The sequence below is a fragment of the Capra hircus genome, chromosome 14 (genome assembly GCF_001704415.2).
Source record: "Capra hircus breed San Clemente chromosome 14, ASM170441v1, whole genome shotgun sequence".
NCBI lineage: Eukaryota > Metazoa > Chordata > Mammalia > Artiodactyla > Bovidae > Capra > Capra hircus.
The window spans coordinates 79,348,893-79,366,031 of NC_030821.1; the positions used below are offsets into that span (position 1 = coordinate 79,348,893).

At 50.7% G+C, this 17,139-nt stretch overlaps 1 protein-coding gene across 2 annotated transcripts in view; it reads left to right on the forward strand.

Annotated features, from left to right (window-relative positions):
• The window catches only part of DENND3 (DENN domain containing 3), a 50,921-nt gene continuing 34,496 nt past the window's right edge, over positions 715-17,139 (forward strand). For both annotated transcript variants that reach the window (XM_018058636.1, XM_018058637.1), the window contains exons 1-7: positions 715-924; positions 7,779-8,058; positions 8,563-8,678; positions 10,540-10,682; positions 10,884-10,995; positions 16,553-16,672; positions 16,914-17,132. In XM_018058636.1, coding sequence (XP_017914125.1) covers positions 823-924; positions 7,779-8,058; positions 8,563-8,678; positions 10,540-10,682; positions 10,884-10,995; positions 16,553-16,672; positions 16,914-17,132 — 1,092 coding nt within the window. In that variant the 5' untranslated portion in view covers positions 715-822. The remainder of the gene's footprint in view (positions 925-7,778; positions 8,059-8,562; positions 8,679-10,539; positions 10,683-10,883; positions 10,996-16,552; positions 16,673-16,913; positions 17,133-17,139) is intronic.

Genomic DNA, 17,139 nt, shown 5'->3' on the forward strand with positions numbered 1-17,139 from the left:
CCTGCTTGTAGGGGAAGAGCTCTGTCCATCCCCCGACCCTCCTCAGTCCCGCGCTCCCCGGGTTCTATTCTAGCACCGCCCACCCCGCCCCCTTTCCTGCTGAATTTTACTCAATCTCATCGCTGATTTGGGCAGTCTTAGGTTAAGCAGGCAAAGTTATTAACCGGGCGCCCTTGGCTCGCCGGCCTTTCCTGCCATCCAACGCCCGGCCAGGCCAACTCCACGGCCCTGCTTGCAGGAGGGCTTCCTGGAGTCGGCGGCGGCACGAGGTGGCCTTGGCCTTTTACTCCTTCCAGGGTTGGGCTCAGGGACTTGCAGGAGACTCCCGCACCCACGGCGCTCGTGAGCGGGTCCGAGCCCACCTGGCGACCCTGCCCACCTCTTCCGGGTTTCCCGGGAGCGGAGGCGGCCGCTGGGAGAGAGGATAGGCTGACGGACTGGAGCGTGGGGCTCGCAGACGCCGCGCACGCGCCGGAGCCCGCGGAGCCGTTTAGGAAACGAAGAGCTCGCGCGCCAGGCCCTGGGCCGGCCCCGCAGGCCTCGCCCCTCTCCGACAGGCCCCGCCTCCTCACTTCGCCTCTCCAGGCCCCGCCCCTCTCGGATGGGCCCGGACCTCCCCGCCCCGCCTCCCAAGGCCCCGCCCCCACACCTGGCCCCGCCCCGAGCCCCGCCCAGCGGGCCGCGCTGTCGGAGGACCAGCCGGCTGCGGCTCGCGCGGGTGCTGGCCCAAGCGGCGGGCGGGGTTGCGGCCCGAAGTCCGGGCCGAGTGGCCCGAGGCGCCCGAGCCCGGTGTGCCCAGTCGGCCGCGGCCGCGGGGCAGCCATGGCGGAGGCCGCGCCGCATCACCCGGCGCTGCCCTCGGGGCTGCTGGAGCTGTGCGCGCTGCTGGGGGCCCCCCGGGACAGCCTTCGCGGCCCGGAGCAGGTGAGGGCGAGGCGCGGTCACGGCGCGGGCGGGGCGGGGCAGCGGCGACAGGCCTGTGCGCACGGAGCCCCAGGCGTCCGCGGGGCTGGGGCGCTGCGTCCAGGTCCGGCGCGGCGACCGCCTCCAGCCGCGGGTGTGGGAGCAGCTGCCGGCCGGCCCCCCAGCCGCGGTGGAGTCGCGAGCGGCGGCGGGCTAGGGGCTCCCGCCCGCTCCCCTCTTTCCGGAAGACCGCTCTGGCGGGACCCGGTGCAGGCGCACCGCGGAGAGCGGGCTGGAGACCGCGCGCGTCCGTCGGCCTGCTTCTTAAGCGCTTCGGCCGCTTGGCTTCTCCGTCTCAGGACGCCCATCTGGGCCAGGTGGAGACGTGGCCGGGCCGCCTGCACTTCCGAGCCCTCCAGGACCAAATCTTTGTCCTCTGTTGAGTGATTTCAGTCATTCCACAGATTCTGTGTCTCCTAGGTGCCGGGGCTGTTCTAGGCAGGTCATAAGGATGTTCTTGGTAGATTTAAGGACCGCCTTAATGTATTTTGCATTTAGATGGTAAGCGATGAAAGGAGCTGTTTTTCGCTGTAAAACACTTGACAGTCTGCCTCTCCCTGTTCTCCGCTCTGCACCCTGGTAGCCGAAGTGGCAAGCTCCTATCCCTTTCTCTGGGACGGCAGCTTGAGACATTCTCCTTGTTTCTTCCCTGTGTTCTCACTTTGTCTTAGTTCCGGAGCCCTGGCTCTCTCTGGAGTGGGTCTGCTACCCTCCCCCTTGCCCCAGATGCCTGTGACGCTGTCATTTCTCTCTTGTTAGTGGCGATGCCCGGTGTGTTCAGAGTCCCTGACCCTGCTGCCCTTACCCTGGCAGGTCCTTTCCTCTGGTTCCAGATGACATTGAGGAAAGGCAGAGAAAGGCATTTGAGTATTTAAGGCTGCCGGGTTGAATGGACATTACCCAGAGGCGCTAAACGTTGTGAAATGATCCTGATGCATGTCTGGTAGTGGCGTAGTGGTCTCTACTCCTCGGCTTTAGTATAAGGCCAATTTCCACGATTTCTGCATGTCCCTCCTCTCTCAGTCACTCCTCTCCGTCTGGGTCCCTCTTCGGTCTCTCGTGTCCTCTGACCCTTGTGGATTGAGTCGAGCCATCTCCCTGCCTCTCAGTGCCAAGTGGCATTCCCCCCTTTTTCTTCTGACGGGAAATGACCTGGTTTCGGTTGTGATCTCCGCAGTTAGGCTGTCTTGTGTCTCTAGCGATTACAACACTGTCTCTTAGCTGCTGTGATGTGAAGGGGTGAATCAACTGGAATATTTGCAGTGGTACTTTCCTGAGCTAAACAGACTGCAGCATTTCCCAAGGCAAGTGGGCCGTCGGCCATTCTGCATTTGAGTCTTCATCCTGTTTTCTATACTTGGCTTCTGTTAGGGCTTGGGCAGAGGATGGGAGGAACAGTGGTTGAAGGAGCAGGAGAAAAAGCAGTGTTGTGGGGTGGAGTAACATCCTCCTTCTAAGACCAACATTAATGTTACAGGTAACCAAACATAGCATATCATTCATTCAGTTCTATTTTCAGCTGTTATATTATTTTGAATGTCCAAGTCTTTTCAGTTCAGTTCAGTCGCTCAGTCGTGTCTGACTCTTTGCAACCCCATGGACTGCAGCACGCCAGGCCTCCCTGTTCATCAGCAACTCCCAGAGCTTACTCCAACCTATGTCCGCTGAGTTGGTGATTCCATCCAACCATCTCATCCTCTGTTGTCCCCTTCTCCCCCTGCCCTCAATCTATCCCAGGATCAGGGTCTTTTCAGATGAGTCAGCTCTTCACATCAGGTGTCCAGAGTATTGGAGTTTCAGCTTCAACATCAGTCCTTCCAATGAATATTCAGGACTGATTTCTTTTAGGATGGACTGGTTGGATCTCCTTGCAGTCCAAGGGACTCTCAAGAGTCTTCTCCAAAACCACAGTTCAAAAGCATCACTTCTTCAGCACTCAGCTTTCTTATAGTTGAACTCTCACATCCATACATGGCTACTGGAAAAACCACAGCTTTGACTAGATGGACCTTTGTTGGGAAAGTAATGTCTCTGCTTTTTAATATGCCATCTAGGTTGGTCATAACTTTCCTTCCAAGGAGTAAGCGTCTTTTAATATCATGGCTGCAGTCATCATCTGCAGTGATTTTGGAGCCCCCCAAAAATAAAGTCTGCCACTGTTTCCACTGTTTTCCAAGTCTTTTAAATGAGGTTCAGCTTTTACTTCTTAAAAATCATCATTTGTCTCTGATTCAGTCATTCCTATTTGGTGACACATGAAAACAGAAGCCCAGAGATATGAGACATAACCAGCTTGATGTTAGGATAGTGTAGTGTCCTAACTTTTGGTTTTATTTATTCCTTAGATGGGGTGGTGTTAGTTTTATTGAGGTTAGTGACAAAGAATGCAAGCATACAGTTCAATCCCTAGTGAGTTACTGTGGTCAGTTACATTTCCCTCCACTCCTTGGTTGCTATGGAGACTAGACACAGAGATGCGAAGCCATCCATCATAAATCCGTCACAGGATGATGGAAAAGTGCTCAGAGCCCCTTTCATAGTGTAGGTTGCTGGCATAAATCTTGTGTATGGAAGCACATTTTTATGTTTTTTTTTTTTTTTTTTTTAGCGGAAGGCCTCTGGCTTTCAATTTCTAGAGCAGCACCATCCAACAGAACTTTCCAGATGATGGCAACCAGTGTTGGTCACCTTCACCACACAGTGTGGTGACAGCTGGCCGCAGGAGGCTACTGGCTGCTTAAAGTGTGGCTAGTGCCAGTGAGGAACTAAATTTATATTTCATTTAGTTTTAATTAATTTAAGTAGTCCAATGTGGCTACTGGTGACTGTGTTGGACTTTCCTAGAGCATTAAAAAAAAAAAATCTATTTCTGTTTTATTTCACAAATGATAGCCAGTCCCATAGTGAAAATCAATGCCGTTATATCATCTAACGAATTTAGAGTGTTGTGGTTTTTACTTTTTAGTAAGTTCTTGTCTGGGAGACCAGAGCAGGAAACTACCCTGGGTGGAGTTTGTGAAAAAGGACCTCAGTCTTCCTCCTGGGGGTGGGGCGGGTGAGGGGCAGTTGCAGTATGTATCAGAGAGTAATATGAACCCTTTGGGGTCAAGGGTTGCACTTTCAGTAGTTTAGTCTAATTATAGAGTCAGAGATGCCCAAGCACGTACAGGTAACTGCCCGTTGTTTAGCGTGATGAAGACTAGAGAACAACCCAGCTTTCTGTCAGAAGGGGATTGGGCAAAAGTAGTGCTAAACTGTCCACAGTGGGACACCCTAAAGTGTCCACATGAGCTTCCCTGGTGGCGCTAGTGGTAAAGAGCCCCCCTGCCAGTGCAGGAGACATAACAGGGGTGGGTTTGATCCCTGGGTCGAGCAGAGTCCCTGGAGGAGGGCATGGCAACCCACTCCAGTGCTCTCGCCTGGAGATACACATGGACAGAGGAGCTTGGTAGGCTACAGGCCGTGGGGTCACAAAGAGACAGGACTGGAGAGACTTAGCGCAAAGTGTCAACAGGGGAGTCAGCACACTGTATGGTTACATGGGGAAAGGCTAATGAAGTCATTTAAGTATGATGATTGCGTTTATGAAAAAATCATTTATACATTTAGGAAATGATCAGCCTGTGTCCCATGCGATGTAGAGCATTGCTTTACAGTCATGGGATTATGGGGGAGGTATTCCCTTCCTAGTATTATTTCTATATTATTATTATTTTGTAAAAATGAGACTGTATTGCTTATCTAATCAGAGGAGACAATAAGGATTTCCATTTTGGGGAAAACACAGACAGATGTGTGATGAACTGCTAAGTACCAGGTTGGCTGCACTGTGGCCACATCACTTTCAGTGACTGAAGGTAAGTAGTGGGAGTTATAGAGTTCATGGGCTTTAGCATAATTTTCTGTGCAGACTGAACACGCCTCCAGAGATCACGAGTGCCAGGGAGGGACTGGATGAGCAGCACCCCCACAGGGCCATCCTGTGTGCTGACTGTGGGCCCAGAAAGAGGAGGGTAGCGCATCCCTGCACCCTTCCAAGGGTGACACAGGGCCACTGTGTCGGCGGCGACGCTCTGGCGGTGCTGTGAGAGGGGAGGTGGACTCCGAATGGTGACATTCCAGGAGGTGATGAGCCAGGCGTGAGGCTGCAGGGGGCGTGTGGCCCTGGCTGCAGGGTGAGGAGAGGCCCCCTCCAGTGAGTGTGAGAGAGGAGCGGTTGCTGGTGAGGAGGGGGCTGAGGCATGAGCTGGGCACTGTCCCGCAGAGCAAAGAGCACAGCATTGTGACAGGCGCGTGTATCGAGGCGACCGAGGACTTCGGGCACCAGCAGCTTGGGCTCCCTGGCTTTGGAAGCGGACCGGCTGCTGCCCGGGTGCACAAGCAGTGTAGGGGCCTGTCTGACCCGGGACGCGCTGTGGGATCCCTGCTTGGAGTACTTAGTGAGGGTGGTGATGAGTAGAAACAAAGACCTTTTTTTAGGTCTGGCTTCCCGGGTGGTGCTAGCGGTAAAGAGCCAGCTTGCCAATGCACAAGATGTAAGGATGCAGGTTCGGTCCCTGGGTCGGGCTGATGCCCTGGAGAGGGGCATGGCAACCCACTCCAGTATTCTGGCCTGGAAAATTCCATGGACTGTATAGTCCCTGGGGTTGCAAAGAGTCAGACGCGACTGAGCGACTTTCACTTTTCTAGCAACGACAACAACAAAAGCTGTCTCATGCCGTGTGGAGAGGGCTTGTTTGTTCTCTGGCTGTGGACTGTGGTCTGCTCTAGGAGCTGTTGCACCTTGAGGGGAGGCGCTGCCCAGTCTCTGTGGATGCAGCATCTCACACGAGGAGGAAGTAGACCAGCATGTGTTCATAGTGGATCGGTCCAAACTGCCGGAGTTTGAAAGGAAGGTTTTAGGGAGGGTTTTAAACGTGTGAAGACAAGGTTTCCTTCCATACATGAAGATTTTAAATTATACAATAAGGTTTCCCATGTTTGATCTTGGTTCCTACTGACCAAGGACCTACTGGTCCTTGGCAGTAACTTTTCCCCCGAAGAATAAACAAACTGTCACCTGAATTCAGATTACATCTCATGAAAATGAGCGTGTTGAGCTTAGAGTGTATTTAGTGACTGAAAATGCTGTCATTATAGAAGTCCTTTGAAGTCTAGGCGTCCCCTGTTGTACCTCTGATTCTTATTGAAATGTTGCTGCTGGCTGTTCCTTCTTTGCCAGGCAAGGTCACGTTTTCCTGGTGACAGTGGTGTTCTTCCTCACGTCATGTCTAGGGTTCCTCAAAGGCCCTAGGATACCCACTCCCCACCGTGCCGCAGGCCACCTCTTTCCTTCCCTACCTTTTATACCCAGAGAGTCCTGTTTTAAACTTGTCTATCTTTAGCTGGCTTGGCACCCCTCCTTCTCACTCACAGACTGAGGTTCATATACCTTCCTCAGAAAATCTGACATCAACCTGGCGCCTATGTTTGTTTAGTCATAACTCCCCAGAAAGAACTCCATTAGGTATTTAGTTTGATAAGAAGGTGTTAGAAGATGCCTTATGTTATTTGGGGGAAGAGCGAAAAGATAAAACTTAAAAAACTCTTGGACCAAGTTACAGCTGAAAAGAATTGAGGCTAAAAGAGCCCCTTTTGTGGATGCTGGGACGGCCGTGTCGATGCAGGGGAGGAGGCAGCTCCTCTCTGTGTCCAGCAGGGCCTCCCTCACTCCCCTTTGTGTCCCTCTGCGTCAGAGGTGACACAAGCAACGTGCGTGGTGGCCCGGCTGGCATGGCAGTCTTGTTGTTCAGTTGCCAAGTCGTGTCTGACTCTTTGTGAGCCCATGGACTGCAGCACGCCAGGCTACCCTGTCCTTCACTATCTCCTGGAGCTTGCTCAAACTCATGACCATTGAGTCAGTGATGCCATCCAGCCATCTCATCCTCTGTCGACCCCTCTTCCTGCCCTCAATCTTTCCCTGCATCAGGGTCTTTTCTAATGAGTCAGTTCTTCGCATCAGGTGGCCAAAGTATTAGAGCTTCAGCTTCAGCATCAATGAACATTCAGGGTTTATTTCCTTTAGGATTGACTGGTTTGATCTCCTTGCTCTCCAAGGGATTCTCAAGAATCTTCTCCAGCACCACAGTTTGAAAGCATCAATTCTTTGGCACTCACCCTTCTTTATAAGTCTAACTCCCACATCCATACCTGGATACTACTGGAAAAAGCATAGCTTTGACTGTATGGACCTTTGTCAGCAAAGTGATATTATCTGCTTTTAATATGCTGTCTATGTCATAGCTTTTCTTCCAAGGAGCAGGCATTAGGCGGTGTCAGCAAATGTGTCTGTGTGGATCTGGTAAGATGCAGAGCCCTTCTCGGGTCTCACCCTCTGCACCAGTCTCTGAGGGGGCTCAGGAGACTTGAACTGGGTCCCTTCGCTTAGTCCCTGAACTCACCTCTTGAAAGGGAAACTCAGAGGGGCCAAGTTATCTGCTGTGGTTCTCGTGGCGCTGGGATCTGAACTCTGGTCTCTTATCGCGGTGCTGGAGCCTTGGAGCTGGAGCCTTGGAGCTGAGGGGCCAGTTTGGTGTCTGTGTCAGCGGCTGAACAACCAGGCTCTGAGAGGGTCTGTCGCTCACGGAGAAGAGGGCCTGAGAGTCCCTAAAAGCAGGTCTTATCATCTTGAGCTGCTGGTGGAACAAGCCAGGCACACGCTGCTGAACTCGCCTGGGGTTTGGGGGCTGGAGAGGCCAGAAGACAGGCCGTGGATGCTCCCTGAGGGCTGGACAGCGCAGGGCCTCGGTGCTGACTCTCATTTCCGCCTGCCCCAGGTTGCCCAGAGGAAGGGAGTCAAGGGCCCGTCTTCTCTAGATCCAGAGGTGCTGTCGGTCTTCGTGCCTCCTTTTGTCATGAAGGAGGACAGTCAGCCCGCCGCTGTGAACTGCATGACGCTGGCTAAGAACAGGAAGCGCTCCTTCCGGAAGAAGAGAGAGAGGCCCAGAGTGGAGCTGGGGAAGGGCGTCCCCGGCGGCCCTAGGGGCCCGGACCCCGAGGACGTGAACATCCCCAACGGCGTGGACCTGCTCGCTCTGCCGCAGCTCTGCTTCCCAGGTATGCATGGGCTGGCCTTTTCCTCCACGAGCCAGTGCCTGCTGATGAGCGGGCTTCTGTTCTGGCTTCACTTTCTCCCTGGTTGTAGAGAACTTGGGTCAGAGGACTTGACAGAAGGGCCTGTCTGGAGACTCCGCCAAGAAATTGATGGGGTTTCCTGGTCTTCGGGATTAAAACCTGCAGAGGCAGGGACACCCCTTCCCCGCTGGGCTTGGGACCTAGTCTCTGCTCCAGGTGTAGCCTGAAGGTTCTGCCTGGGGGCCTGTCCCCCGACCCTTCACGAAGGCTTCAGAGCACAGAGTACCCGCAGAGACACTGCTGCTGGTGGGGGGTCCCCGAGGAAGGCGCTGCATGGCCGGAGGAGTTAACATGACTGGCCGTCAAAGAGCCACATGTGACCATGGGGTGGGGGGGACGTGTCCTGTCACTTATGGTTAGCCCAGGCCTCAGGGCAGACCCCACATGGCTGGACTGAAGCTCCTTCTTTCTTTTCTCTGCCTACAGGGGGCTTGTGTGTGGCCTCTGAGCCCAGAGAGGACTGTGTCCACTTTCTGGTGCTGACCGACGTCTGCGGCAACAGAACCTACGGCGTGGTGGCGCAGTACTACCGACCCCTGCACGTACGTGGTTTGCACAGCTTCCTTCTGAAACTGCGTCTAGGTCGTGGGGTTATTTTGCAGTGAAATACAAACTACGTGGCCATCACTATTTTAACTATTAAAAAATGTGTAGTTCAATGGCGTTAAGTATGTTCGTGGTGCCGAGCCACCATCCCCACCGTCTAGTTCCAGGACGTGTTTATCACCCCAGAAGGTGGTGGGGTCTCATTAGCAGCACTCCCCAGTCCCCGCTGCCCCCAGCCCTGGGCCACTGCTCGTCTGCTCTCTGCCTCTGTGGCTGTGCCTGTTTTGGACATTTCATGTCGGTGGAATCATACGACATGTGTCCTTCTGTATCTGGCTTTTTCCCACTTAGTGTGATGTCTTCAGAGCTCGCCCGTGTTGGAGCAGGTGCCAGGGCTTCCCTCCTTTTCACGGCTGCTGTGATATTCCATGGTGTATGTAAACCACATCCTGCTTCTCTGCTCCTCAGCGGAGGGAACTGGGGCTGTTTTCCTGTGTGTCAGGTGCCTGGGCTTAGGTTTTGAGAAGATGACTCAGTCATCAAGCATTTGGGGAGTGCTTTCTGGGCAGGGTAGGTGTGTGTGACCCAGCTGGCCTTGGGGAGTTTGTAGGGACCATGACGGACCGTAAAGTACAGGGTAATCAGCTGCCTACTTCCAACCCTGAAGAAGACTCCCCTAGGGCCCAGATGAGGGGTCCCTGATATTTTTTGCATAGTTAAAAAAAATTTTTTTTATTGAAATATAGTTGATTTACAATATTGTATTAGTTTCAGTGTGTGGCAAAGTGATTCAGTTATACATATATATATATATACACACACACACACACACACACACACTTTTTAAGATCTTTTCCTTTACAGGTTATTATAAGATATGGAATATAGTTCCCTGTGCTATACAGTAGGTCTTTGCTGTTTATTTTATATGTAGAAGTGTACGCATTTTAATCCCCAAATCCCAATTTATCCCTCCCCCTTTACCCTTTTGGTCATCATAAATTTGTTTTCTGTGAATTTATTTCTGTTTTGTTACTGAGTTCACTGTTGCATCGTTTTAGATTCTGCATATAAGCGGTGTCGTTTGATATTTGTCTTCCTCTGGCTTACTTCACTTAGTGCGATAATGTCTAGGTCCATCCACGTTACTGCGAATGCCATTATTTCATCCTTTCTTATGGCTGAGTAATATTCCACCGTGTGCACTCACCGCCTCTTCTTCATCCTTTCATCTGTGGAGGGACACAGCTTGTTTCCATGTCTTGGCTACTGTAAGCAGTGCTGCTGTGGACCTTGCGGGGCGTGGATCTTTTGGAATTATGTTTTCTCCACACACATGGTGGGCCCTCCAATATTGTGCCCTTTGTGAGCTGTGCAGAGAGCTATGCCTTTAGAATCCCTCTGCTGTGTTCTTTTCTGGTGGCTATCCCCCCATCATGGGCCGAGGCCTCTCCTGCCCCCTCCTCAGTCCACGATGCCCACTTGGCCCCCAGCCCTCTTGAATATGGCCTTTTGCCTAAGTGGGGACCCCTTCTTGTGTCTCACTGTATTCTGACTGTGCACCCCTTTCACTGAAGGCAGCGAGCTTCTCCCGGGCAGGGGCCAGTCTTACCGTCTCTGTAGCCCCAGCGCCTCACTCAGAGCGAGCTCCCCACGGGCTCCGTCAGTGTTGGTGGAAAGGTTGGTGCTCTCTCTTGTGAGGCAATGACGCAGGCGGGACCGGCCAGATGTGTGCAAGACGGCTGTCCAGCCCCCGTCCAGGCTCCTCTCCGTCTGGAGATACCAGCACCATTGAAACTGGAGACCAGGCCTTGCCAGGATTTGACGGGAAGTGACAGTGCTGTTGCTTTTCTCCAGGATGAGTACTGCTTCTACAACGGCAAGACGCACTGGGAGGCGCTGGGGCCAGGTGGGGGCGCGGCCGGCTGCTTCGTGCCCTTCGCGGTGTGCGTGGTCTCCAGGTTCCCCTATTACAACGCCCTCAAGGACTGTCTCTCCTGGTGAGTCTGCACCCGCCCCCCAGAAAGCCTGCCTGCACCCTGGGCAGCCGGACTTCTGGGCTCCCACACCCAGAGTACTCCCCTGGCGGTGAGAAGTCCTGGAACTCCTGGAGCAGAGACTTCAGCTCTGATTAGCAGTTCAGAAGACGATGATTAGATGCTCATATTTATTTTGTGATTTGATTTTTCTTTCAATTTCAGTTTATTGACTCATCTGAAGTTCTGTAAAGATTTCGAAGTTGACAATCACATAAAAGACTTTGCTGCAAAACTATCTTTAATACCCAGCCCGCCCCCTGGACCACTCCATTTGGTAATGAAATCCGAATTGTCTTGTTTTTTTTTTTTTTTTTTTTCCTTTGCAAATAGTAAAAGTAATATGATGAAGATGGTTTATTTATTTTTAACTGACGTGTAGTTGATTTACAACGTGTTAATTTCTGCCGTATAGCAAAGTGACTCCGTTTGACATATACGTATTCATTCTGTATATTCTCTTCCGTTCTGATTCATCGTAGGATGTTGAATATAGTTCTCTGTGCTGTACTGTTGGATGCTGCTTATCCGTTCTGTGTGTGATAGTTAGCACCTGATAGTCCCAAACTCTCCCCCCCAGCCCTCCCCAGTCACTCCCCTCTCGCATCCACCAGTCTGTTCTCGCATCCGTGAGTCTGTGTCTGTCACGGACAGCTTCGTTAGTGTCATATTTCAGGTTTCACGGGTAGCTGGTGCCTGTGGTGCTCGTCCCTCTGTCTCCGGCTGGCTCTGATGGTCTCCAGTTGCATTCATGTTGCTGCAGATCACGTTATTTCCTTCTTTCGTATGGCTGAGTAGCAGTCCATCGTATATAGGTCCCACGTCAGTGGAGATGGCCTAACTCTTTTAAATGATTTTCAGTTCTAGCTTTGTTTAAATTTTGCTTCTCAAGTTCCTTTCAGAAGCATTTTATGCCTTGTGTCCAAAGGTTAGGAAACTAGAGGTAAATTAGAACATTTGTCTTCTAAAAACTTAAAAATAAAATTTTGGTCTAAAGTCAAATATTTAGGCCTGAGTTTTGCTGAGTGGCTCATGATTAACAGATATTGAGCTAGTAATAGGCCCCTTTGGTGGTTAACATGTTAATTCATTACTGGCTATTCAGAAAACACATCAAATTTACTTATATTACAAATCCGCCCTCCCTTTTTTTTGGTCTTAAATATGAGGTTTATATTTAACTTATTGATGTTTTTTCTTGTCCAGTGTAGTTAGTAAAAAGCAAGTGGTTTGGTTTTTTTGTTATTCATAGTGCCCTTGTGTTATTTAATTGATAGACAAGGGTTCCCAAACCGGGTTCTGTGAAACACTGGTTGACATGTTATTGGCTCTCTTGAGGTGGGAGGTTTCCAGATTAAGGAAAGCTGAAGAAAGACAGACTTATTCCCCTTTTGCTGGGTAACATGCCAGACTGCTAAATTGTGTGATGAAACCTGTTTGAGTCAACGATTTCCAAACTAATTTAACTGCGGGATGCTTCCTTTTTTTTTGAAAACAAACATGTGTTAAATAAATGTCTTGAAATACATAGTAAATGTTCATTTCACTCCGGTAGTTCCTTCTGGAAGATTTTACCTATACATCTTGTTTTTTCTATGTTTTGATTATTATGGACAGTTGAGAAATTATTAGGATATTTGTGATTATTATTAATTATTAAAGTATGTATATTTTTGTATTACCCTAAAGCCAGCAGTCTGCTTGGGAGGGACATCCCACCAAGTACATTCCTGGCTCAAGGCAGGGCACAATGTCTGTCTGTCTGGGTTTCAGTCTCAGAGCGCTTTGTGGGGAATGTTTGTTGGATTTCCATTTCAGGCAGTCATCTTTACTATGTGGATAACTGGTACTTTCTTGCAGTGAAATCATCATAGTTTATGTTCTTATTCTAGAAGCTCAACTCCTGCTCACTGAGGCCCTGCTACAGCAGTGAACCAAACTCCCTGAGTTCAGAACAGTGTTAGGGTTGCCTATAATTTGTAGTAGTCTGCCTCTGAGCATAGGTCATGTGTAAATAGTACTTAACACCAGTTTTCTGTATCTTAGACTCTTGGAGTAACTAATACTTTGTTCCTACATTTCTACCACTTGGAGTGGGAAAGCTTACTGGGAAAATTGTTTTGGGGCGGGTTCACTGGCATCTTCTGGATGCCTCTTTGCCCCACATCCACCCTCTCAGTCACACCTGGGTCCACCTCCAGCAGCTCTTTCCAGTTCCCCTGCTTCTACTGCCCCTGGGGTTCTGGGCCACCAGCTTCTCCCACCTGCATGACTTAGGGAACCACTGGGCTGTCCACTTCCATTTGTTTTTTAAAGTTTTTATTTATGTATGTGTCTGTCTTTGGTTGTGCTGGGTCTCCGTTGCTGCAAGCAGGCTTTAGTTGTGGTCAGCAGAGTTGCAGCGCACGGCCTTCTCTTGTTGTGGAGCGTGGGCTCACGGCGCTCAGGCTTGGTACTTGTGGCTCCTGGGCTCCAGAGCACAGGCTTGGTAGTTGTGATGCATGGGTTTTAGTTGCCCCGTGGCATATGGAATCTTCCCAGAGCAGGGACTGAACCCATGTCCCATTGATGGTGGATTCTTAACCACTGAACCACCGGCAAAGCCCTCCACTTCCAGTCTTGACCTTGCATTCAGTCTATCCTTTGCACAGTGGATAAAGAGATCCTTAAACTCTATTCTTTCCTTTTGGACTGAAGACCCCCCACTGGTTTCTCCCTGGCCCCTCCACCCAGGCCTGCCTGCCCCGTGTTACCATCCAGCTCCGTCTGCACCAGGCAGTCCTGGCTCACTGTCGTTCGGCCGCACTGGGCCCCTGTCGTCCCTTGCACAGGACCTTTGCACGTGCTGGTGCCCTTCCAGCTCCTGCCACTCTCTCAGGCCTGGCTCAGGTGCCAGGTCTCAGAGCAGCCCCTCTCACACTGTCCAGCACGGCCTCTCGCTCTTCTGCAGAGCTCAGCACAGCAGCAGTGTGGGCTTGAGTGTGCCTATTTTCTGTTTAACGTCCAGTTCCTCCATTGGATGCTGGGCCACAGGAGCTCAGAGGCCGTGCTCAGAGCTGTATTTTCAGCACTTGGCCTCTGCCCGCAGAGCACTGTTCAGTGAGTGAACGAAAGGATGTTCCAGCATCACCAGCAGCGCTGAGTCAGGGCCTGCGTGCTGGGGCTTGTGGTTTGTCGTGGGCTACGTTTGGATCAGACGTCCCTAGGCTCCTCCACTAACAAATCTAATTAGCTATGGGGTCCCAGTTGGTATGGTGGCCTTCGTCTGTCGTAATGCGTGTTGTAGAATTGTGGCTGTTGACTGTTGTGAGGAAACCTAAGAGGTCAGTTTCATCTGATGCGGGAGCTGATTAAGCAGTGTTTTCCAGAACCCGCTGCAAACCAGTGTCAGACACCCCATCTGCCCGTATGAGAGCCCTTCCTGAGTGCTCCTGTGTGCCTGAGGCCACGGCAGGTTTAACCGTGCTGTTCCCAGCTCTCCACCTCTTCAGAGGGACCCTGTCTTCCTCCTTCACATCTGCCTTCTGCTTCAACCTTTAAGACATAATAAGCATCTTGTGAATGTGGGATTTGAATTTGAAGCGTCATTTTAAAATAATATCATTTAGAAAGATAAAGTGTCCTTAAAATTGTTTTGAATTCCGTATCTTTAAGGAGCTCTGGGGCGTCCCCGGTGGCTCAGGGGTAAAGAACTCATCTGCGGTGCAGGAGCCACAGGAGACTCAGGTTGAATCCCTGGGTTGGAAAGACTCCCTGGAGGAGAGCTTGGCAACCCACTCCAGTATTCTTACCTGGGAAATCCCATGAACAGAGGAGCCTCGTGGGCTATAGTCCATGGGATCGCAAAGAGTCGGACATGACTGAAGCGACTTAGCACGTTCTCAAGGAACTTTGTTAAATTGAAACTTTAAGCAAATACATAATAAGTAGTAACCACAAATAATGTATACTGGTTAAGATTGGTTTGAACATGCTTGATCAAGAATTTGTGCTAATCAAACTGGATATTTGGGAGGCAGTTTATCTTTGTTTTGTCAATGAACAATTTGCTGTTTAATTAAAGACTTTAAGGGAGTCTGGGTGAAAAAAGACAGTTCAGTCGCTCAGTCATGTCTAACTCTTTGGACCCCATGGACTGCAGCCAGACCTCCCTGTCCATCACCAACTCCAGAGCTTCCTCAAACTCATGTCCATTGAGTTGGTGATGCCATCCAACCATCTCATCCTCTGTCATCCCCTTCGCCTCCCACCTTCAATCTTTCCCAGCAACAGGGTCTTTTCAAATGAGTCAGTTCTTCACATCAGGTGGCCAAAGTGTTGGAGTTTCAGCTTTGGCATCAGTCCTTCCAGTGAATATTCAAGACTGATTTCCTTTAGGATGGACTGGTTGGATCTGCCTGTAGTCCAAGGGACTCTCAAGAGTCTTCTTCAACACCACAGTTCAAGAGCATCAATTCTTCTGCGCTCAGCTTTCTTTATAGTCCAACTTTCACACCCATACGTGACTATTGGAAAAACCACAGCTTTGACTAGACGGACCTTTGTTGGCAAAGTAATGTCTCTACTTTGTAATATGCTGTCTAGGTTGGTCATAGATTTTCTTCCAAGGAGCGAATGTCTCTCAATTTCATGGCTGCAGTCACCATCTGCAGTGAATTTGGAGCCCCCCCAAAATATAGTTTGTCACTGTTTCCACTGTTTCCCCATCCATTTGCCATGAAGTGATGGGACCAGATGCCATGATCTTAGTTTTCTGAATGTTGAGTTTTAAGTCAACTTTTTCACTCTCCTCTTTCACTTTCATCAAGAGGCTATTTAGTGTAGGGAATATGCTATGCATAGGCCTGTACTGTAATTAACAGAGCTTCTTTGAAGAATAAGAACTACTTCCTCATAGCCCCCAGGCAAAGGGCTGGGAGCAATAAAAAGTACATCGTAGAAAACCATCTTGAAAACAAGATGTTGAATTACTGATGTGACTGATGGAAAACCATCGGTGACTCTTCTCCTGACCAGAGCCTTGAGGGAGTTGCTGAGAAAGGTTGTCACTAGCTGAGGGGCTAAACAGAGTCATGAAAGGCCTGGAGGTTTGATATTGAGGACTGTGCATTGCATATCTTTATCCCCATCTGAGATTTTAAGAAACAGAAATCTCTAGAGCACCTACAAGGAAGTAGATGTTAGCAATAAAAAGCATGCAAGTATTAGGATCTGGGATTTTGCCTGTGAGTGGCATCAGCCCCCTGATCCCCACCTTATTTCTGAGTCTTATTTTTCCTGATTCTTCTGCGGTACCGCTCCCTGAGGTCGGTTTGTTGTTGGGCTGGTCCCAACACTTTAGTTCTTCACTTTCTGTCATAAGGGTGGTGTCATCTGCATATCTGAGGTTATTGATATTTCTCCCGGAAATCTTGATTCCAGCTTGTGTTTCATCCAGTCCAGCATTTCTCAAGATGTACTCTGCATATAAGTTAAATAAGCAAGGTGACAGTATGCAGCCTTGACGTACTCCTTTTCCTATTTGGAACCAGTCTGTTGTTCCATGTCCAGTTCTAACTGTTGCTTCTTGACCTCCATACAGATTTCTCAGGAGGCAGGTCAGGTGGTCTGGTATTCCCAAAAGACATTAGGTCCTCAGTTTGTCATGAAATGTTCCTGGGAGTTCTGTTTATCTCTAGACGGTTTTATTTCTGTGACATTGGAGGTGACAGCATGAGTCTTCAAAAGTGTCTTCTAACTCAGATGCTTTCTGAGCCCAAATGGTGAATTTCAGTGCGTTTCAGCCTCTGCTGGAAGCAGCTCCCTGAGCCAATGATGGAAACTGGTTGTTGCAGATATTTAACATGAAACCACTACAGATCGTGTTTCCCTCGAGAGCGGACCCCGAAAGCCCCCTCATCGACTTGGACCTTCACCTGCCCTTGCTGTGCTTCAGACCTGAGAAGGTGCTACAGGTATGCGTCCCTCCACCCCTGTGAGCACCTCATGCTAACTGACTTAACGGGACATCAAAGAGAGGTTCTTCCTTTTTTGCTTAAAACCAACCTTCACCGCAGAGCACACTGTTGGGGTCAGGGTGGTCTGGGTTCTGGCAAACGGATTGGGGGAGCCGGGAGGGAGCTGCCCCGCGTCCGGCCTCCCGGGCGGCACCCTCACGATGCTTCAGGCTTGTGCTGTCCCCCGCCTGCCCCGCAGATCCTCACCTGCCTCCTGACGGAGCAGCGCATCGTCTTCTTCTCGTCCAGCTGGGCTCTGCTGACGCTCGTGGCCGAGTGCTTCATGGCCTACCTGCACCCCCTGCAGTGGCAGCACACCTTCGTGCCCATCCTGTCCGGGCAGATGCTGGACTTCCTCATGGCGCCGACCTCCTTCCTCATGGGCTGCCACCTCGACCACTTTGAGGAGGTCAGCAAGGTGAGCA